Genomic DNA, 22,660 nt, shown 5'->3' on the forward strand with positions numbered 1-22,660 from the left:
AGTATAAGGAAGCCTGATCTCTAAATCGGGTAGGATGGTTCTGTGGGACACCAGCCCACCATCTGACTGATCTGCTGGCTTTCCAAATAAAGTTGCTATTCCTTGCCCCAACAACTCCTCTCTCAATTTACTGTCCTGTAGTGCCGTGAGCGGCACAGGCTTGGACTTGGTAACAAAGTTACAAATCTGAATAAATAATAACATAGTAAATAAATCTTTTTGCAAACAGACATCTGTTTTACCCATTTGAAAAAGGTACGTCAATATTTAAATAGGAATACACACACACACACACGTAAATTTTACAAGAGAAATCAGAAGTCTTTCAAAGCGAAAACACAATAATTCTATTATTCTTCACACAAACAATAATCTGAGATTATGCTCATTCCATCATGCAAATATATTATACCTCAACAAGTAACCAGTGATTTGACCAGTGACAAGACACAATAAAAGATTCAGGGCCAATTCTGTCTTGCTGAGTATATTTAAAATTAATGAATTGGTCCACCACTCCGAAAAGGGCTGTAAAGGTAAAGTTGTTGAAAAGCAGCGCCCTCCCGTCTTCGGAGAGCCGGCCACCCCTGGGAAGCAGGACGTGCGTCTGGACTGGCTGACTGCCCTTGCTCGGGGCCCTCCCCACCAGTCACCAGGAGCACCCTCCAGTTTCTCACTGCCTGCACCCCCCACGCTGACTGGTCTTGCCAGGGGAAAGCACTCCCGCCTTGTCAACACCTTGTCACATTTCCCTTCTCCAGGCCTGCACTCACGCCATCCTCTCCCACTGAAAGGCAGCCCTCCCCATGATCAACTCTTCTTCCCAGTGACAGTCTTTCTTGCCCAGCCCAAGTGCTTCCTCCTCCATGAAGCCTCCCTGAACCCACATCAGGAAATGATGTGACCTAAAGTGTACTTTGCTTATTCTTTTCTTTTCATATTCTAGTTGGATGTAACTTTATGTAAAAATCTTATTTAAATGTCCTTGAGGTAGGCAGCCTCTAGAATGGCCCTTAACAGCCCCACCTCTTGGTATTCCCACGCTAGCGCAGTCTCCCCTTGAGTGTGGGCCGGGCTCGGTGAATGTTTCCCACAAACAGGAGATGGCAAAAGTGACGGGACATTGCTTCTGAGATTAGGCTATGCGAAGACTGTGACTTCTGTCCCAACTCCATACCTGGGACACCAAAATCCACAGATGCTCAAGTCCCTTATAGAAAATGGCCTAGTATTCGCATATAACCTCCACACACCCTCCCATATGCTTTAAATCAACTCTAGATTCCTTATAATAACCAATACAATGCAAACGCTATGAAAACAGTTGTAAATACAGTGTAAACGCTATATGAATAGTTGTCAGCATGGCAACTTCAGGTTTTGCTTTTTGGAACTTCTTGAAAATTGAAAAAAAATGTATTTTCCATCCATGGTTGATTGAATCCACGGACACAGAATCCAGAGATCTGGAGGGCTGACTGTATGATTTTTAAGGGATGAGAAAACTGATGCTCAGTAACATCAGGCAGCCGGCAACTACATGGCTAATAAAGGTCAGAGTCTGGACTGCGATCTACGCCTGTCAACCATGGCACAGAACCCACGCTGCAGAAAGGTTCCATCTGCACAGTCAGGCACCTAGATAGACTGTCTCTAAATCCATGGTATCAAAGTATGTGTTGTAGCAAGCACCTGAGCTTCATCTCTCAGACATGTAATAACATGCGTATGAATTAAAGAGAAGAAACTTCATTTCCTAAGAGATAATACAGACATTCATTCAAGGAATAAAAACATTCATTCATTTCAACTGCTGTGAAACATAAATATCTTCTCTAGGAACAAAAATGTAAAACGTCATTGTCTCTAAAAATTATTTTTCCAAATCTGGTCAATTTTTCACTTACCTTCTTGAGCAGCAAATGCTTGACTAGCTGCAAGGACTTTTGTTAGTTCTGGATTATACCTTGTTCCCTCTGGAAAAATCACAAGATACATCTGCAAAGCCATAAAGAAAATTTGGTTTGTTTTGTGTGAGTGTTTTTGTTGTTGCTGTTAACTCAACAAGCTAACCCTATTGATGCTAAGAGAGTATTTCCTATGGTGGGAAAAAAAGTGGGTGTTCAGTTACCTGTGACCTTCATTGTAAGCAGAACAACCAAAATGCAAAAACTCAATTAAGTCTTAACATAACATACACTCTATTTAAAACACAGTCCTACATTCACCCTTGGTAGGTCAGTCATTAAGAATCTAAAAACATTTCTAATTACATAGCAATATTCACTAATTAAAAAATTGGTCATGAATTGCTGACTCATACAAAGTCTCAATTCATTAATGAAAGAGGTTTTCTTTTCCCCCTGCTAAGATTCTGCAAAGTGACTTTTAAAAAAGTGCAAATTTTAGACATCAGGGTCCTTATATATCAAAATTAAAAGTACGTCTCATTTGAGGGAAACCATATATAAATATATAAATTTCTGCAATATAAAAGGTAATAAGTGTTCATATTTCAAAAGACATGATATTCTTATTTTATAGAGCTCCCTTAATGCATTTGCAATGACTCAATTTATAAGTAGCGTCATAAATTACAATAATGCACTTATAGATGAAGTTATAAATCAAGCTGGATGTTTACTAAATAATCAGTCTAAATTTTACATTTTTCTGCTCTGGGAAGGTAAAAATAGAAATGGTAAACTATACAGTGAAAAACTCCTAACTTTAGAACTGAGTTACAAAAACTACACCAACATGTTTAATTGACAGCCAAAAGACAAAAACAAGACATTCATGTCAAATCTTTTCATATACAAACAGAACATAGGAAACAAAGGGACAGAGGAGCTCATGGGAGAAAAGTATGTTCACTTTACCCCTCCTCACCAGATCCCAGGCAATACCATCTCCCTGATGTCCAGTACAGAAGCATTCCCTTACCTCAGTGATCTCTGATTGTCAAACCCCTACTAAACGAACCTATGTGAAAATTCATATTTTTTCCATTAGACAAACACATGATCGATCTCTTCCAAATTTCAATCTGAAAGGCTGGTATAATGGTGGCGCTGCAATTTTGCATTTTCAGCTTCCACGCAAATACAGAAGCTTTTTATCCATCCCATATATATAATTTTTAGAACCTATTATCTTTGCCTAACTTAGGAATTAGTCGACTGTGTTACATGGGGAAAGCCACAGGGCAACAATTAGCACTCTCCCAAGAGCATGTTGAGATCTCCTCGGCGGGGAGCAAAGTGTTTTTATAAAATAATACATTGAATGATTCTTCATTTGTGGATATTCATACTTCTTTGGCTTTTCAAATAACTCAATACATACAAGAATCCAAATTAACTCTGACAGACAGAAAACAGTTGTTTCTTCTAAAACTCAATCTGACACAGAAGAAGCGGCATCAGAGGAGCTCTTAGGCAGCTCAAGGGTAAGGTTACATTTCTCTGTTTATAGACTGAAGACACCAAATGTTCTCACTCCCCCTTTCTAAGGTCAGTGGTGACCACCTCCAGCAGGCTTTCTGACGGCCAAGAATCGCTTACCCGTATTTAGAAGGTTTTTGTTGCCTCAACAGAACTCTGAATTATCTTTTACATGTGGCATAGTACAGTTTCAAAATAATTCTTAAATTCTAACTTAATTCTTAAATTAAAAAAATGACAGTTGATAAGAAAGATAATAAAAACGAGCGTAGTCTTACTGGAGTCCCTGCGTCCATGTACCTCTGCAGCTTCCTCCTCATCTCCTTTTCATTGAATTTGGCACTTCTCTTTACGTAGATTCCTCCATGCTGCCGTGTTAAAAAAAAAAAAAGAGAGAGAAAAAGTAGTTACTATTAAAATATCCAATGGCCAGTCATCAAAAGGGTAACTTTATTCCCAAAGAATAAAAAAAAAATTACATTTTAGGAATTCAGTGATATTTAAAACATTCAAACAGTAGCACCTAAAGAACATTAGCTGAAATATTTTTCTATATAATTCAAAGAAAACTGTGTGTGACATCTTATTGGAAAATGCATGAACATTTAGTTTTGTTGGTAGGTAATGCTTTCTTTCTTAAAATATGTATTTTTAAAATCAAAGACTCAATCGGATGGATTTAAGCTCTAAAGTTTTCACTGACTTATTATGGAAAATAATTTAAAATATCCTTACAATTTCAACAAACACTTTCTTTTGCGATTTTAAAAAAGGACCCAGCTACATATATTTTGGTAGCACTATGAGGAACTGAACTGTGTTCCCCCCAAACTCTTATGTTGAAGCCCTAACCCCCAATGTGACTGTATTTGGAGATGAGGCCTTTAGGAAAATAATTAAGGTTTAACGAGGCCATAAGAGTGGGCCCTGAGCCGATAGGAATGGTTCCTTGTGAGAAGAGATTAGGACACGGGCGCCTGCATGCACAGGAAAGACAGGGAGCCGGAGGCCGTCTGCAAGCCCAGGAGAGAGGCCGCAGAGAAACCACCCTCCTGATGCCTTGATCTTGGACTTCCAGCCTCCAGAACTGCGGGCAAACACATTCTTGTCGTCAAGCCACACACACTGTGTGATATTTTGCCATGACAGCCCTAGCGGACTAACACAGGACTCTTCCTGAAAATTAAGGTAACCGCAATTAAACCTCACAAGTGTACTTCACTGAAATCCTGCGTCAGGTCAGCAGTCTTTCTTCTGCATTCCTCTGTGCTAATTTGAACGCATCTGTAAAATAAACCGACTGACTGAATTTGATTTTTGTCTTCATGAAGAATATGAGTAAAAGGAACTGAAGAGGAGCGGGCAGGGGACAGGATAAAGAGGAAAGGAAGGGTGGCCTGGCCTGTTTTAAATACTACTGAAGGATAATAGTGACTTTTATATTTAAAACAATAAAGGAAGAAATAATAAATACAAGCAAAAATGTAAAACTACAACAGCTGGGAGAAAAAGCATCTTTCAATGAAGACAAGAAAATAATTTTTAATTCCTCTATTATTTAATAACCAACTATGATCTACTTAAAATTTCACCAGCTTCATGGCCCAAGAACACAGAAAGACACACAGTCATAAATGACACGGGGAGTAAAGCAGGGGTCAGCCACAGCTGCCACGCACATCTCAGGTTATCCTCACAGGTCTTAAACGAGCAAAAGCTCTCTACTGTACTTTTTAAAGAATTTAACACAACAACAAGGCTCCCAAGACACCTGCTTTTGGTTAGGATGAGAAAGCAAGCAGAATTCTGTTGTTCACAAGCTGGCAGTTTGGAAATGTTTCATTTTTCTGAATGTCTATATATCAGTATCTATTTTCTATGTATATGAAATACTTAATATTTTATAAACATAATAATTATAAGAAATATAAAACTTGGATGTCTGTTTCCTTATATTTTGCTTATAAGTGACTTTTTTTTAATAGCATCATTTCTGCTTTGTACAAACTATGAAAAACAAGTCTGTTTAAAAGGAAAACGTCCTGACACATAAAGCCCACTACTCTATTCCAGTACCCAGTAGTTTAAAATACCTTTCATCAAATATATGTGAGTTTTATTTTCCTTTGAAAGACTGGGTGGGGGTGGGGGTGGGGGGTACAGCTCAGTGGTAGAGCGTAAGCTTAGTAGCATGTACAAGGTCTTGGGTTCAATTCCCAGTACCTCTTTAAGTAAGTAAATAAACGTAATTACCCCCAACCCCCCCAGAAAAGGCTGAGGAGAAGAGGACAGAGGAAACGGGCAGTCCAAGGCTCTACCCTCAAACACAGCAGGAGCGCCGGTCCCTGGACTGTGGGCCGCACAGACGGGGCCACCGCTGTCTTTCGTCCTCGAGGTGACTTTCAGGCTCACGTGTTTTCAGAACCCACTGTCACTTTAGCCTTTCTTCTTTAATTGATTATTAAAGTCTTACTGACAAGCATGTGTTCCATAGAAACTTCATTTTTCATATTTAGAAAATTAAACAGCAATTTATTCAGAAAAGGCATAGAAAAATGCTAGTAATCCCATTCTGAACTCTAAAGAACCTGTTGTGTAGTTTCATGGTCTGACACTATGTGATTTTTTATTTTTACTGAAGTACAGTCAGTTATAATGTGTCAATTTCTGATGTAAAGCATAATACACCAGTATATACATATATATATATATACACACACACATATATATATTTGTTTTCATAAAAGGTTATTACAAAATATTGAATATAGTTCCCTTTTTTCTTTTCTTTCTTTCTGTTTTTTTTTTTTAAAGATTCCACATATGAGTGATATCATATGGTGTTTTTCTTTCTCTTTCTGGCTTACTTTTAAAGGACATTTTGTAAAATAACATATATTGAATATTATGTACCTGACACTCTTGCTAAGCACTTTACATACATAGCTCACTATTTTTTTTATGTCCTACAGATCATAATTACCTTTATTGTTTGTGTCTTAAGATAACTATCAAATTCTATGCCTTTAAATGTTTCTACTTGTTTGATTTTTGTGCATTTGCATTTTTGCTATTTAATTTAATGATCTGGGTAATCAGATATGTATATAAAATCACACCACTAAAAATGCCAAATAAAATTACTTCAGTTTAGAATAAGCTATTAAACCCATAAAAATAAACCAGGAAACTCATACATTTATATTAAGTGTATGTTGAATTTTAAAATTAAAATTTTCATAAGCTATATATATATATATGAAAAAAGCAGCAAGGAAAAACGTTACCTGAGAAAAATAACAGCCATACAGTGGAAGCCATTTCAGCCCATCTTTCAACACGTAGCGCACGTGTCCCAGAGCATTCTGCCTGATGGCCAGAATATCGGCAATAATCCAGTCAACTGCAAAGACACAACCCGTCAGTGCGCCCACACGATCCCTGCGTGAAACCCAGCCCTCCCTTCAGAAAGCAGGAAAAACCTCTTCACAAGGCTGTACGAGGAACAGGCTTGGAAAATATTAGGATTAGAATGTTAAAATCACTTAAAAAAGAACATTCAACAACCCCAGACATTTGAAAAATATAAATTCTAGTGGTTTTTTAAATTTGTTTTTTGTTGGTTTCTGTTCATTTTTGCATTTCTTGAAAAGCTTCTTATTTTGAGGATAAAATGCAAAAGTCACAAACCATCAAAGTAGTCCAAAAGCAGCATGAACAAAGAATAAAATAAGCTTCCCCAATTCTTCTGTTGCTGTTGTTGCTGACTCTCTGTTTTATTCTTTGGGGAAGTACACTGATGTCCTATTTATCCAGCATGACTGGGGTTGAGCTCTTCCACTAAACAGATTTTTTCCCCAGAAATTTCACCTCTTCAAATGCAGCCTTCAAAAACTTACAGCCAGACTCTTTGTGTATCTTTCTAAAATATATGAAGCTTCTCTAATTCTTAAAGTCTAGAAAACATGAGGAAATTATAAGCAAAAAATGGCTAAATGAAACTGCCATGGGCAACTAAATATTCTGTACATACTAATACGTTTAAAAAAAAAAAAAAAAAGAAGGCCAGGACACTTTATCTCTACCAATGAGTCTCAGGGCACAACAACAGGAATTCAAAACAAAGATCTCTCAAAGCTTACAACTATCCTGGGCACAGATGTGCTCTTTACAAAACCAAAGGACACGTAGCCAGGCTGCTAATAACCCTGATTACATAGATATGTTATTACCAAAGCGTCAGTAAACAAAAACAAGAAGGCATGAGTGAGTGGGCAACAACAACAGCAAAAAACCTGTAGGAAGAAATAAGTTGTTAATTGACCTTCAAGCAGAAAAAAATCCGATCAGAGGGATCAGCCCTTCCTTGCCAAAACAAAGAAACAGAAAGCAGCAAACTGTGCAGAAGATGGTAAACAGAAGAGACAGTGTAAAGAGATGAGAGGAAATAAAAGGAAGAGAGCAACTGGTGAAGGGTCTTGAAGACCAGAGATCTGGATTTGAAAGTAAACGCTGGCCAACCTCCCTAGTTCTTCATAAGAATGAAGATAATAAAAATGAAATGTGATGATGACTTTTTGGTACTACAGATGAGTGGGAAGATGAATACTGGGGAAAAAAAAGGATATGCAGCCCTACAGTCACAGGTATATTCAGGGCCAGGGAAATGAGAACAGAAGGGGCAAATCTGAGGAGGAAAATGTTAAAAAAAAAAAAAAAACTTGTAGAAAATAAAAGCCAAGAAAATGAAGGAGATACAATAAAGTTTTAACCAAAGGGGACAGTTTGCCACAGGCTCATGCGGTGATTAACTCTCAGCTGTCTGAAATCCTTTTGGTGATGCACCCTACTGGACAGAATATCCCAAAGAAGATTTAGCCAATTTAGACACTAAAAAGCATCCTTTTGGAGAAATACTTTATCAATTATTATAAATCTCTCTTTTTAATCTTATCATTCGTAAGTTAACTATTTCTTGATGACTTAAGAGTTACAATTATTATAAATAAATTCTATCAAGGCGCCCTTTAAATAGTGATGCAAAGATTTCCCCTATAGTAAATCACCCCACAGCTAGACACCTACACTATGGAACCATCAACGACACTTTTCTCTAAAGTATCTCACTTCCTCTAGAAGCCCTCTCCCTATCTCCTTCCCTCTAGTTTAAATCATCTAAATGGACACTGATAAACACATTTCTCTCTAACCACATCTTGGAAACCAAATAATCAAGCTTGTTATAACGGTACCTGATGTAAAAGTAAATTGACTCAGAATAAATTGTGAGAATTAAGTGTATGGTTTCCATGCTTAAGTACATCCTGGAAGATATGTAGGGGTACAAGGCTAAAAGCAAGATTTGGTATCTTTTCCTGGAACAATCATTTTTTTTAATTTGGAGGAATCTGAAAAATGCATTTTTATATTAAAACACACATGGTTATATTATAGCCTAGGATACATCTTCCAAGGATTTTTAACAGAAAGTGTAAAATTTATAAAACATGTAATGTCTATAATGGACTGTTCTGGCCTGAGCCCTTTAAACTTTTGGAAATTTCAGTGGAAAAGTTTTAAGAACTAACAAGTAGTCAAAAGACATGAGCTTTGTACCATCAATTTTTGCTATTCAATAATCTTTTTTCACTTTTTTATAATTCTCAACTAGGTTTCAGATAGGAGACCCTAGACTGCAGCCGAGTTACTGACAGCTGAGGTGTTACCTTATAATAACTATCCACATTTTGTTTTCTGGCACAAATAACTTAATGAAGATATCAAGGGATGTGGCTGGATAAGAATCCTTCCACGGTGATCCAGCCAAAGCAGTGCCACTGTTCCCATCAACTTGGGAGAGAGGAAGGGGAGGCAGTGAGGTGAGGCAGCAAGAAAAGCGAGGCTTTTCTCATCTATGTTACTAATGTAAGGACAGTTCCCAGTTCCTAAGGGTGTTGTGCAGCCTCAAAGAGATACAGCACACCAAGCCCCCGCCTATCAGAGCCGGCACGCCCTCCTGACTGGCTACCGCTCCTAAGGTTATGAGCCAGGCTCTCTAAGAGATTAACGAGCTAGCCTATGAAAATGCCTAAAAACCTTGAGCCGTAGTGATTACTCACACCTGACCAGTAAGGCTCAGAGAGGCTAAGTCATTTGCCCACAGTCACACAGCCTATTGCAGAACAGTATATAAACCAGGGTCTGACTCCACAGCCCATGTCTTCTTATGAAAGTCTAATCACCATGCATGTTGTCAGTCAAGAAAAATGTCACCCATACAGCAACGTGGATGCTCCTGGAGAATGTCATTCTAAGTGAAGAAAGCCAGAAAGAGAAAGAAAAATACCATATGAGATCGCTCATATGCAGAATCTAAAAAACAAAAACATAAACACAAAACAGAAACAGACTCACAGACATAGAATACAAACTTGTGGTTGCCAAGGGGGCGGGGGGTGGGAAGGGACAGACTGGGATTTCAAAATGTAGAATAGATAAATAAGATTACACCGTACAGCACAGGGAAATAGATACAAGATCTTGTTGTAGCTCACAGCGGAAAAAAAATGTGACAATGAATATACGTATGTTCATGTATAACTGAAAAATTGTGCTCTACACTGGAATTTGACACAACATTGTAAAATGACTATAAATCAATAAAAAAATGTTAAAAAAAAAAAAAGAAAAATGTCACCCAAACCAAGAAAAGGGAACATTTCGTGAAATGTAAAAGGTTCATAGTGTCCAGAGCAAACAGTATAAGAAGGCTGAGAGGAAGGAAGCCTGGCCGCTGTAGCCTTGCTGGCTCTGGATGGAGAGAAGTAAGTTAACGGAGACTAAGGACGTACAAACAGCAGGGCACATCCAGTGAGAACACGGAGGAGAGGGACTAGTTACAGTGCCAACTCTCCGGAAAACAAGACTTGTCCTCTGGCAGAGGGTGAACCAGGAAGTCAAAGCTGAGCAGCAGTCCCTGAAATGTTCTTCCTGCTACTGACATTTTTCGATTACTCAGTTGTGATTTTTAATATCTCAGAAGGGTTTTTAAAAAGGGCACCAGGACACAATAGGCCAATGGCCCACATCCATGGACGAGCTCTAGGGGCCTCTGGAACCTCAAGCTACGGGCAAATTTTTATGTGCCCATGTTTCTGGGAAGAGGCTACATATCTTTTATCATTTCTAACTGAAGCCTGCAATTCTAAAGTAATTTAAAATCACTATCTAGTTTTGTTCTTAAGTTACATATTTTTTAAAGACGTTGAAAAAAGTAGCCTTCTCCAATTCTAAAGACCGACTAGGGTCGGACCTGGTACCAGAGAGTCAGGGTGCTCCGAGGTCGGGGAGAGGCTCTCCGCAATGGCAAAGGCGACCTCTGCAGGTCAGCCGTGGGCTGGCTGTGGAGCTCACGCTTTCCTATAATCCTTCCAGTTCCAAACACAGAAGAATTTTTAAAAATCTGCGTTCCTCCAAGTGTCTTCCCAGAAGTCCTCACTCTGAAGTAAGGCATATGAACGCCAACACACAGGAAGTACACAAATGACAGCGGTGGTGTAATTTTTGCAGTATTATTACTACTACTATCACCCTCAGCAATGTTCAGAGAGCACTCACTCCACATGCTTGTGCTACTACCGAAGCTCTGTTAACAGAACACTATTTCCACTGAAACCTAGAAAAAGGTAAGTTGGCAGGGAACCTGAACAAGGAATTTTAAGAGCGAATCCTTTAAGCGGAAAGAAAGTTCTAAAACTTCTAAATGAAATTAGCCACGGCCTCCGAATAAAGGAAACTGGGCTATCATGGGCCACTCCCTGCCCTAGACCCACAAATCCGCTTTATCTGGATATTGGAACCCTGGTAGAAATACGCCGTCAGCAACGACAGCCAGACTGTGTCAGCAGAACAAGCCCAGCATGACTGGAGAAATGGTCAAAATAAAGGAGGAAGTCAGGCTGCTTTATAGGCCCTAGTTAGAAGCAGACCCTGACCAGAGGGCTGGCTGGTTTGCTGAAGTCAAATGTAATAAAAACAAACAGTCTTAGCAGTCATGGTAATACGGTTAGGGAAATAACAGATACATCAAACTCTAGTTCACCCTTGGCAGCATCAACTCTTGACCTAGAAAAGTGAGTGCAGTCATTAACAAGCTAAGCTGAGAAAGACGCATTTCAGCTTCTCTCCTCTCCTCGCCTCCCCTAAGGGAGAGGTAACAGGTAACGGAGAGATAAGGTAAAAGAAATCGTGAAGAAACCCAGGGGACAGGAGGAAGATAAAGGACGGCCCCAGGCACCAGTGATTTCCCCATCAGGTGTTACCACTGATCAGCCTGTTTTTAGCTTTAAACTTCGGGGTACAACATTTTTTTAAGTAATAAAGACGGAATTTAGGAAGTGTGCATCAAAAGCAGTCACAGCTTTGAAAAATATGAAGTGGGATGATTCTTGGACTGGATGACCCGAGAACGGAAGAGCACCTTACGCACTGTTCATTTCTTTGCTGTGATACCGTACAGCAGTTACATAAGATGCCGCCATCGGGAGAAATGGGGTCATGGGACTCTATGTACTATTTTTGCAAATCCTTGTGAATCTATAATTATTTCAATATAAAAAGTTTTTTAAAAGTACCTTGACCTAATTTAAATTCTATAGTGTGCTATTTTAAAGACAGGAGTCTTCTGTGATTCCTTTGATAGAGTAGCAAGCTATAATTAAACCACAACATTTGAAGAGGTAAAAGGAACTGCAGACATCAGAAATTAATACTGTGTTTAGGAAATAAGTACTCACAAACTGGTACAACCTTTCTGAGATTAACAATCACTTTATAAAAAATATAAAGAGTATATACAGTATGATCCACAAATTCCACTTCCAGAAACGTAACTCAGAAAGGAAGAATGCATAGAGCTAGTCAAAGAAAGAGAAAAAAAAAAGTTAAGAAAATAGCTTATAGACACCCGGCAGAGGGGAAAGGTAAGTTTAGGGAAATTCATAGCTTTCAGATCCTTCAATTTCCAAAAAAGTAAAATCACAAAAATACAAGGTCACATATAATATCTGCATTGAAAATTCATGTTTTAACAACAAAAAAATTCCATTTAAATATATCAGGACATTACTCTGAATTACTCCTCTACTTTGTGTAGAGAAACATAAGTTTCATGCAAACGAGATACAAACCTGTGCTTTGATGATTTGCTAAATATATTATATTTTCTTTATTTTTTGGCAAATCTCCATATAGTAATATCTAAAAGATAAAAAAAGAGAAACATTACTTTGGTATTTTAAAACATGTACTACTATAACATAGAAAATATGACAATGTCAAAAAATTGGCAAATACATGATGTCATGACTATTCCCATCTGTGATCAACAAACATCAGATTTCTCTTAGGAGCCTCAGAGACCAGAAAAGCACGTTCATAAAGCAGTTGCGCGTAGGGCAGGTTAATGGTCAGGAAGTAAGACAGAATGATCAGTGTCCTCATGACTTTTGGCTGACTGCTCACATCTGAAACACTGTTCATAGGCGACATGGTCCTTCAAAGAGCCGACAGTGTAGTGGAAGAGCCAGGCATGTAGATACTGACTGTGATGAGACATTATGCAAATATTATTAAAATACAGTATATTTTACTTTAAAGAACTGGCAACTGCAGAGCAGCAGCAGCATTCTTAGGTGCGACTTCAGCGGATGAGATGAAGGAAGGACCCATGAAATGAACAAAGGACTGGAGGTGTTTGGTGTGTCTGAGGTGCCCCTGGCAGTGTCACAGCCAGACACAGGCTGCCTGCAGCGTCGGTGAGCTGGACCTGAATGTAAACAGTCTTCTGAATGCCAAGCTGAGATTAAAACTTTACTTTCTACTGGGGACACTTGGTTCCATGATACAGAACAGAGAGAGTTAAGGATAAGGGGTTTCTAGGAAGGGAGGGCACTGCAAGACTGGGGGACACAGTACGCCTCCACTCTAGAAGTCATGTTTTCTTTACCTGGGTGGTGGGTACACAGGTGCTCCTTATACGAGTCTCTGAAGTTCTGTGTGTCTGAAATCTTTCACAGTAAATTATTTAAAGAAAATGGCAGTATATTTTTAAAGACTTCAAAGGAAATGACTGCTAACAGTGGTATTTTTTGATTCAGGGCATTTTTGTTTCTGTACCTTGCCATCACAGATCATTCAAGATTATGGATTAAATAAGTTAAGGTTTTTCAGATCTATCTTTTTAGATCTCCGCAGAGACAAACTTTTGGTCACCAACACTACTCATTAATATCTTAACAACAGAACAAAGAGAAGGACATGAAGCCAACATTGCTGGAGACAAACAGGACTAGGTGACAAAGGTCTGAAGTCCAGGCACTCAGACTGAGATTTCTATCATCTTCCTCAGAAAACTGTGCAGTGCTATGCAGGTAATGTGTGTTTAAATATTTGCTCAATGATTTTTTTAAAATTAATAAAGTTTATCAGTGCCAAACCCAAAAAAACCCCAAACTAGTAGCTTTTGATCTACACAGAGTTAAAAAGTGCAGTCCTGGTTTGTGAGCAATCGCCATTCTTACCAATGAGCCAGAAAGGCTTCGGGACCATTGGGTTTAAAGGGCTGCAGCTATTTGAGCTTAAGTTCCTTGGCTGGATATTCACAACGAACAGCTGTATGTAGTTTATTTGATTCAACCTGAATGAATCCACTCTGAAGCCCGCCTGCCCCGCGCTGAAAGCGGCACTGGAACCACCCAGGGCACTCTCCTTCCCCTTTCTTGCTCCGAGCTTGATTAAAAGACTACAGCCTTTGAAGCTGGATGAGAAACAAGCTATTAAACATTATTTTTTAGTTTCATTCTGGTAATTACTTCATAACACAGACCTATACCAAAACATCACGATGGACACATTAAATAGGCATCATTTTTTATTCGTCAAAAATATATAAACAAACTATTTTAAGTAGTAAAAATTATTCACAGAACTATGGTATCAGTTGTATGGAAAACAGCGCTGCAAATTGTATCTTCTGTAAAACTAAATATATCCATTTTAAAATAAAATAAGCATGGCGAGGGTAAAAAGGAAACCATAAAAATAAGCACAGTCATCTAGTGTCATGATAAACAGTTCCCAGCGGAGGGTGCAGTCAGTGCACGCACCGGCCCCGGCCAGCGTCTGGCCGCTATCTGGCCCCCGCCCTCCGCTCCACACCTCAGGAGGCGGAGGCGGAGGCGGAGGCGCGCCCCGACCACGCGGCCTCGTGCGATGGCCCGTGATCAGCCAACGGCACCAGCAGCTCGAGGAGATTCCACACCTCCACTGTCTGGGCTCAGTCCACATGCTGCGTACCACGCTGGCCTGGAAACGCCACGGTTCGCTACTTTCGTGTAAACATGAGCCGAGAGGCTGTGCAGGAAAGCCAGCCCTGCAGTCCCTCTCGGGCCCGCTGCCCTTTGTCCGGGTGACACCTAGCCCCCCGAGGGACTCCAGCCACCTCTTAGTTTTCCCTTCTTTGCTGTGAGGCCCCGGTAAAAGTATGAACATGTAAAACATTAAAATACTTTAAAAATATTGACATCAATAAAATTTGTATGCCTTTTCTCCTGTTAACCTGGCTTTTGTTAGTATAACTTGCACGCCCGGCCACAGAACATTTTACCTCGTCTAAGCTGCAGCATAAAAGTCACTAAGGACACTGGCAGGGGTGTTCAACTTAAATTACGACGTGGCTGTGAATCCTAGTCCATCACCTTACTGACTACGTGAACTTGAGCAAAAGAATCTAACCTCCCCATATCTATTTTTCACCTGTAAAATGACTGCAGTAATAGTGACTGCTCCCCACAGGGTTGCGGTGAAATAAATGAGACTGTGTAGACTACTTCACACAATTCCTGGATCATAGTAACTATCCCCCCAAATATTCAGTTTTATTATTATTATTATTATTATTATTATTATTATTATTATTACTATCCAATAAAATGAAATCATTTACACAAAACTGTTAAATTAATGGATACGAGAAAGAGTTATATAATTTCTCTTCATTAAAAAGGGTTGCTGATTATGTAGAAACGCAGCTCTCGAGAATTTCAGTGTCAATAAGATTGCATATATAATTTATACTCTATGTTTATACTCATTTGAAATGAACTTTTAAGTGTATTTCTGTGCCAATGAAATCCATCATTTCAAGATTAAGTACAAGATTTCTACTGTTATGCACACAAAAACAATGGTCTTTTTCTGACCAATCTGAAACATTTCACTGAAGAGGAAAGTTATGAAGACCCTCTGAAACAAGGTTAAAGTCATTTGTCTAATAATCGGTTATGCAAAAGTAATTATTACACGACACCTCAGCCGGACCCCTACAAAGCACAAAGCTCTTGTTATTCATTCGTCATGTTCAGTCTCTTGGTACCGTGCTTATTCGCAGGGTGTATTTTTCCTGAGCATCTAGGATGGACCAGTCAGTGAGCTAAGCAGCTTCACGTATTACCTCATTTCGCCATTAAAGCAACATGACAGTAAGTATTCCAGCTAAGAAGGAGACTGTGGAGTCGAGAAGCTGACCTATTCAGGTTGATACAGAGTACAGCAAAGAACTAGGAATTACACCCAGGTTTCTCACCTAAGACCCAAAAATCTTTTGACTCTAACAAACTATTATCTGCAAAAATTCCAAATAAAAAATGTCAAATGAGAAGGTTTCTCACATTCAGAAGCTTATGTAATTTTTTCACTTTGAACATTAACCTCAAGGAGATAAGAAACTCATGCCAAAAAAAAGTAAAAACTGACATAAAATACTTTCCTACAGAAATAGAAATTAAGAATGCGGGCAAAGCATTATGCAAGCTCAGGAAGGGCTGGCATTCACATCCAGCCTGACATGCACGAAGCAACTCACTAAGTGACCACTTGCACTCAGCTGTGGTTCTCCTGTACTTCCTCAGTTCTTTGCTCATTTTGGTATTTTGTAACTTATCCTGTTGTAGTCAGTTAAAAAACAACTGACTTCTTTCTAACTGCTCAACTATGTGTGTTACTTGAGATGAGAGGCATTTTCATTTTTCTTTTTTTAATAGAGGTACTGGGGATTGAACCAACACTGCGCATGTGCTCCACCAACTGAGCTATTCCCCACCCCCAAAAGACCGTTTCATCCACCTAAACTAGCTCCCAGCATGTGGTTAGCACTAACATGACCCTCCTTTCCAGGTATCGCCCCCCTCCCTTCTTTCTGCTTCCAGATATCACACTTAGACACGCGCGCAGCCCTCTAAATTCCCAGGCAACACTTGCTTACTTGCAGTTTTCATGGCCAGTTCCTACAAAGAAGCAGAGGAAACAAAATAAACCTTACAGAATCACTTACTTAAAAAACTGCAAGAAGTACAGGTTTTTATTGACAAGTAAACAAAGGTTTCTCTGTATTGCCTGCTGTCCTGGAATTCACTTCTGTAACGTCTCTGACCTTCTTCTCAGGCTGACTGCTAAGGGTGGAGCGCATGTTTCTTCCTCCTTTATCTATTAAAAAGGCAAACTGACTCACTAGACCTGTAGACCCTGTTAGATCAAAACCTGTCGACTAGCAAGGGCATTCAGAGCCTCACCTCTTAAAAAGTGAGATTCACCTACATTTCCAGAAGCACAGATCAGTACTGCTGTCCAGTGCTCTGCCCTTTTGTTGAAAGGGAACAAGCAAGCCAAGTCACCCCCCCCCTTAATTGCCGCCTCTAAGGGGCTACAATCTTGGAAATGGGACAATAACTATATTTAAATACGTTAATGTTATGTTAATATTACATATGAATGTTACATATAAGTGATTCTGACTTTGAGATGGGGTGAGATCATGACAGATGAGGAAAAGCGGGGCCCTGAGTTGGAAGAACGCATACAGAGTGGTCCAAAGGTATGCTGTTGAGGATGTGTGATTTGGGGAGGGCTGGGGAGGAAGTGGCTGGGCTACAGTGAAACCAACAAATGGAAAAGCTGGCCAGGGCAGAATTTAGACAGCCTGGAACGCCATGCTTAGGAGCCTTCATGTTTACTCAGTTATCCGTCAAGAACCTCTTCTCCTGAAACACACTATAGTACTCCCGCTTGAAGTAAAAACTCAAAAAGTAGTTCATAGCAATTGATACAGCCTTCCTGAATAACCAAGTCATATTATCTTTGTGTCATAGGGCTAATAAACGTAAACACTCCAAGTTCAGTACTGTCCTCCACTGTAACTGCCAGTGTGTTTCCCAGTGTGAATATCTTGAGAGCAGGGATGTTATTTCAACCAATGTAACCACACCACCTAGCAAAGCATCTTTGGAAAACAGACCCTGAAGCTAGGCTGCTTTGGACTGAATCCTGGCTTGACCACCACAAACGTGAACCACGCGTGCCTTAGTTCTATGGTCTGTAAAATGGGAAGAATGGTGCCTATCCTGTGAGGATGAAATGACTTTACAAAATACAGAGGTACCCGGTACACAGTCAGCGCTCACTAAATGCCAGGTTTGCTGCTCACCCCATCCTCTCCACTCCCTACCCAAAGCCCCATCAGCTACCTCTACATACATCTCGGATTCTCTTCAGTCCCTCCACGCCCACACTTTCCCCCACTCTGACCATCACCTCTCGCCTGGATTACCACAATACTTCCCCAACTGGCCCTTTTTCAGAGCTCAAGGCATATGTCACTTACTTGCTCAGGGAAGTTTCCCCAAACTCCAACCTCCACCCACTAGGTGAATGAAGTCACAGAGCACAGCCCATTTGAGCCTTCGTGTTATTTTTTGTGTCCCACTAGAATGTGAGCGCCATGAGGCCAGGGACCTTGTCCCTGTGTTTCTTCACTCTATCCCAGAGTCCAGCACAGGGCCTGGAACACGGGGCACACTCCGATACCAGACGAGGGAATGAAGACTGGGTTCTGAGAAGTTACTACTTTGTTTTGGATTGTCTATTAACATTAACCTCTGTTTAAGAAACCATAATACAATGAGAAAATATTAAAGGAAAAATTAACTTCTAATTCCATTTAAGAAGGGCCAACTCTTAGCGTATTCCCTCCTACAAAATAAGGCATATTTATGTAAGAGGAAAAGTAAATTCTGTACAGAGAGAGAGTCAGATTTTCTTTTGTTTTCCTACATCATGGCGCAGAGGTGTCCCCATACGTCACGAGTATATCCAGTGCTACTGTGGAACCCATCCAAGAAGTCAATTTAATGGAGAAGGAGATTTCCCACAATTCATACATTTATTTAAAAGCTCTTGGCAGAAATCTAAAGTTACACACCTAACTGTTGCACACCTGGGAAAGGCGTGTGTAGGTCTGGGAAAGTTTAATTTTCTGAAAATATTTTGGCAGTGTTTGAATATTTTATTGCACCTGTGACATAAAACAGAAAAATAAGATATTTTTAAAAATCATATACAGATGCAACCTAAAATAACTGTCTTGCTCACAGTCCAGGATTTATATTTATAGAAAGTATAAAAACAAGGTTCTAATTACATTCCTCTAAGATTTTCTTATAAGTCCACACCTACTCCCTGGCCAGACTTACAATGTGCTAGACTGGAATCAGATTTGATTGAGAAATGTTTAATTTCCTCTACCAAAGGTTTGTGTCATTCTACTTAAATGCAGCAGCACCCCGAAATCTGCTCCAATCTGTTACCCCGAGTTAAACTGAAGTAAGTAATCGAAAGACCTTTAAGGTCTTCATGTGGTTGATAAATAAGGAGAGGGGAAAAAAAGATACAAGCAACAACAATTTATATTCTATTTAGAACTAAATCTATTTAGGATTACTGATATTTGAGAAGCATCTGGGCAACATTTCAGCAGAAATGCAGAAAGAATTCAGACATGATAAAAAAGGGCTGGACTTGTGAGGTCTCTTCTCTGATTTTAAATAAACATGTTTCATTCTAATAGTTCAGCTGCTTTTACAGCAAGATACAGAATACAAATTTAACTCATTAAGAGTTTAGGACTATTTTGGAGGAAACAATACCACCAAAAGAAAGAACCAGTTATAAATGGCCTCTAGATATGAAGGCTTTGAGGGTTTCTGAGGAACTTGAAACAATCTTTCAAGTAAAAGTATGAAATATTAGAGAAGTTCAGAATATGCTAACTGAACACATCATATAAACATCAAAATCTTAGACTCAAATTCTATTTCTTCCTTCTAATGTTATTAGAACTATTTTATACTTGAAGCCGATCAGTTGAAAAATAAATTTAGTTTATATCGAATTTCACACTTGCTTGTTATCATGTATGATGTTAGCATTTGGGGAAGAGGGAATTAGCAGACAGAGCCATTAGTGTAAAACACATTTTAAAGTAAATCAGTTGTCACCAACTGATGTAAGCAGGAAGCAAATGGTGACTAAAATATTTAGAACATATTAAAGAGGAGGTATGTTTCACATCACTAGATACGTCGCCTGCAAATATCAATGACCACTTTTTGGTATATTCTAGCAAGAGAAAGAGCAACCAAAAAAATTTTTTTAATAAACAAAGAAAAACGAATTCTGACATTTAGAAGATTATCACTGGATACTGGTTCTTCATGCATTTATAAAAGGATGTCTGATGGACCTCAAGTATAATTTAAAATTTTATTTAATGTTAAGTCCCTTGATGAAGTTTGTTAGGAATTCTAGAACTGAGGGCCCACTCATCATCAACAGATTAAACTTTTTAAAAACCACGTGCTGAGAAGTCAACCAATAAACTGGAGGTCTGTACTGAACAGACATGCAGTTAAGATACAGAATTTCAGAAACACTGAAATTTTACATCATTTTTTAAAATAAGAAACTTGCTAAATACAAATTACTTCAATGGTATATGTGTTACATGACATAGGACATGTTATATGCTATTATCTAAAATAAAATAACCCACCATATGTAGAATTCTTTTTCTAAGAATTAAATGACTTTGTCATATGTTCTGAGTCTGTACCCTAGCCCACGCCAGCTGTCATATGAAATTAAATACTTTTCATGATGAAAACCATACATTTAGACAAATGTGGCAAAGAACAGAGTGGGGAAATGATTGTTCTGAATTAGTGAAAATTTTAAATAAGGACAATTTTAAAATTCAATTATCAGGAAACCACACGATCTGGAAAATCTTTCTTTCCTAGGAAACACTTACAGATACTAATTTAAATGGAGGCCCTGGCTTCTCCCGGTTCCCTTCCCCCAAACCTCCAACTGGGGCAAACTCAGAGTCTTCTAGGATCGTCAGCAATGTAACTGCAAATTCAAAATAGTAGCTGGTGGACAAGAGGGTGAAAGCAGCTGCTCTAGGGAAAATAAGACGACAAAAAAAAAAAAAAAAAAAAAAAAAGAAGTCATCCCACTCAAACCACCCCACCCCCACCAAAAAAGAAGAGGACTAACTAGATAAGGAATAAACAAGAAATGGACCTTTTTTTCTTTTTCCAAATTGGGAAATAAAAGGAAAATTCCCAATTGTTTTTGTGTAAGAGACTTCAAATACTTAAGAAAGTTAAGGGGGCCCTCGACTTTTGCTTGTTTTACAAATTTAATCTACAAATCCAATCTCTATAAAGAAAGTAACAGAAAGAAAGTAATCAGACAAAAGATTAGACACACATTTAAGCCTAGTCAAAGTTGGCAAGAATTTTATCTATGCTAAGGCTTCTACAGAAACAAATGTATTAATTTCCTCGCCCAGCTTTCACTTATACTGGAGAAGAATGCAACAGTTGTACTTTTTGTCCAAATAGAAACATCAGTCTGTTTCAAGAGGTCTCCGATTTCTAAAAGCGCACTTTTGAGTTCCATCAATACCATTTTCTTGGACTAAACGCCAGTAACTGTCAACTGCTTGCCCTACTTAAATGTTCATCTGCACTTAACTTCTGAGCACCAAGACAGACAGCTGAAAAGGAAGGGAAGAGGGGGCAGCTGACCTCACTTGTACCTCAAAACAATGTTACTGAAACTACCTAGTGATCTTGGGGTACCTGTAAGGAAGCATCCGGCCGAACCCTAAGTAAGAACGTGAAACTCGCCCCAGGGTTGGAGGATGGGGTAATGGCACGTGTTCCTGGGGCCGGATCTGCCCTGGAGGGCCGAACGATCCCACACTAGTCGGAGGCGCAGGCTGGTTCGGAGCTGGGAGGTGCGCCTGCGCCCCCGTGGGACCGAGAGGGAGGGAGGGGCGGCAAGTGCGGCGGGCGGGCGCGGAGGGCAGGCAGAGCCTCACCTGCACCCCGGTGTAGTTCTCGAAGAAGAAGAGCACCATGCTCTGATAGATGCAGTAGAGCCGGTCGTCCACCGCCTGGTAGAAGCGGGAGGGCAGGAAGGCGGAGAGCAGCCGCCAGGCCCCCCAGGCCAGCACGTAGGTGGGGGCTGTGCCCAGGAGCACGGCGGCCGGCAGCACGCAGCGCATCGAGTACATGTGGAGCACCAGGGACAGCAGCATCTTCCCGGTTCCGCGCGCACAATGCTAGCCGGCTCCTCCCAGCCCGGCCGCCTCGCGGCCCTCAGCTGGCGGCCAATCACCGGGCCGGGCCGGGACCCGCCGCCGCCGCCGCCGCCCCCTCACCTCCGCGGGCCGCCGGCCACACCTGAGACGCCCCGCCCGCGCCGGATCCGGCTCCCGCTCCCAGCCGCATGGGCCGCGCCGCCGCCGGGGGGTGGACGGGCGGGCGAGGGAGGCGCCGGCGCGCTGTTCGCGGCTGCGGGGCGAGGGGATGCCGCGGCCCTCGGGGGCTCGGTCGCTCAGGATCGCTTACACCCCATGACCCTCGCCCGTCACCCTCTGCCCCTGCTGGGGGCGGGGCTCCGCGCCAACAACACGCCTCCTGATTGGGCGTCCGTTACCATAGTCCCCCCGCCGGGGGCGGGGCTTCGCGGCAAGGTCATGTCTCTTGACTGGTCGAGTGCGGCTGACGGTTGACGCGCAACTGCCTCCGGGACGCGCGGGCTGCCCGGCTCTGGCTACTGCGCATGCTCCAAAGCCTGGCGTTGCTGCGGACGCGGGAAGGGAGGTGGGGCCTGGCGGGAGGAACCGGGTGGAGGTGGGTGTGGGCTCACGAGGGTCCCCGGCGGCCGTGACCCCGTCTCGGTCGGACTCAGCGCGGGTTAGCTGGAGGGGTCGCCCCAGTTTTGTTTACACACTTGGGGGCCCCTGGGCC

At 40.7% G+C, this 22,660-nt stretch overlaps 1 protein-coding gene across 2 annotated transcripts in view; it reads right to left on the minus strand.

Annotated features, from left to right (window-relative positions):
* The window catches only part of AGPAT5 (1-acylglycerol-3-phosphate O-acyltransferase 5), a 39,070-nt gene extending 16,739 nt beyond the window's left edge, over window positions 1-22,331 (minus strand). Inside the window, exons 1-5 of one of the 2 annotated variants that reach the window (XM_032468793.1) lie at window positions 21,727-22,331; window positions 12,635-12,704; window positions 6,734-6,849; window positions 3,725-3,814; window positions 1,908-1,998 (exon numbers count right to left, since the gene is read on the minus strand). In XM_032468793.1, coding sequence (XP_032324684.1) covers window positions 1,908-1,998; window positions 3,725-3,814; window positions 6,734-6,849; window positions 12,635-12,704; window positions 21,727-21,945 — 586 coding nt within the window. In that variant the 5' untranslated portion in view covers window positions 21,946-22,331. The remainder of the gene's footprint in view (window positions 1-1,907; window positions 1,999-3,724; window positions 3,815-6,733; window positions 6,850-12,634; window positions 12,705-21,726) is intronic. The other variant, XM_032468792.1, reaches the window with a different exon arrangement.
* Between the last annotated feature and the right edge of the window lie 329 nt (window positions 22,332-22,660).

Source organism: Camelus ferus, chromosome 26 (genome assembly GCF_009834535.1).
Source record: "Camelus ferus isolate YT-003-E chromosome 26, BCGSAC_Cfer_1.0, whole genome shotgun sequence".
Taxonomy (NCBI): Eukaryota; Metazoa; Chordata; class Mammalia; order Artiodactyla; family Camelidae; genus Camelus; species Camelus ferus.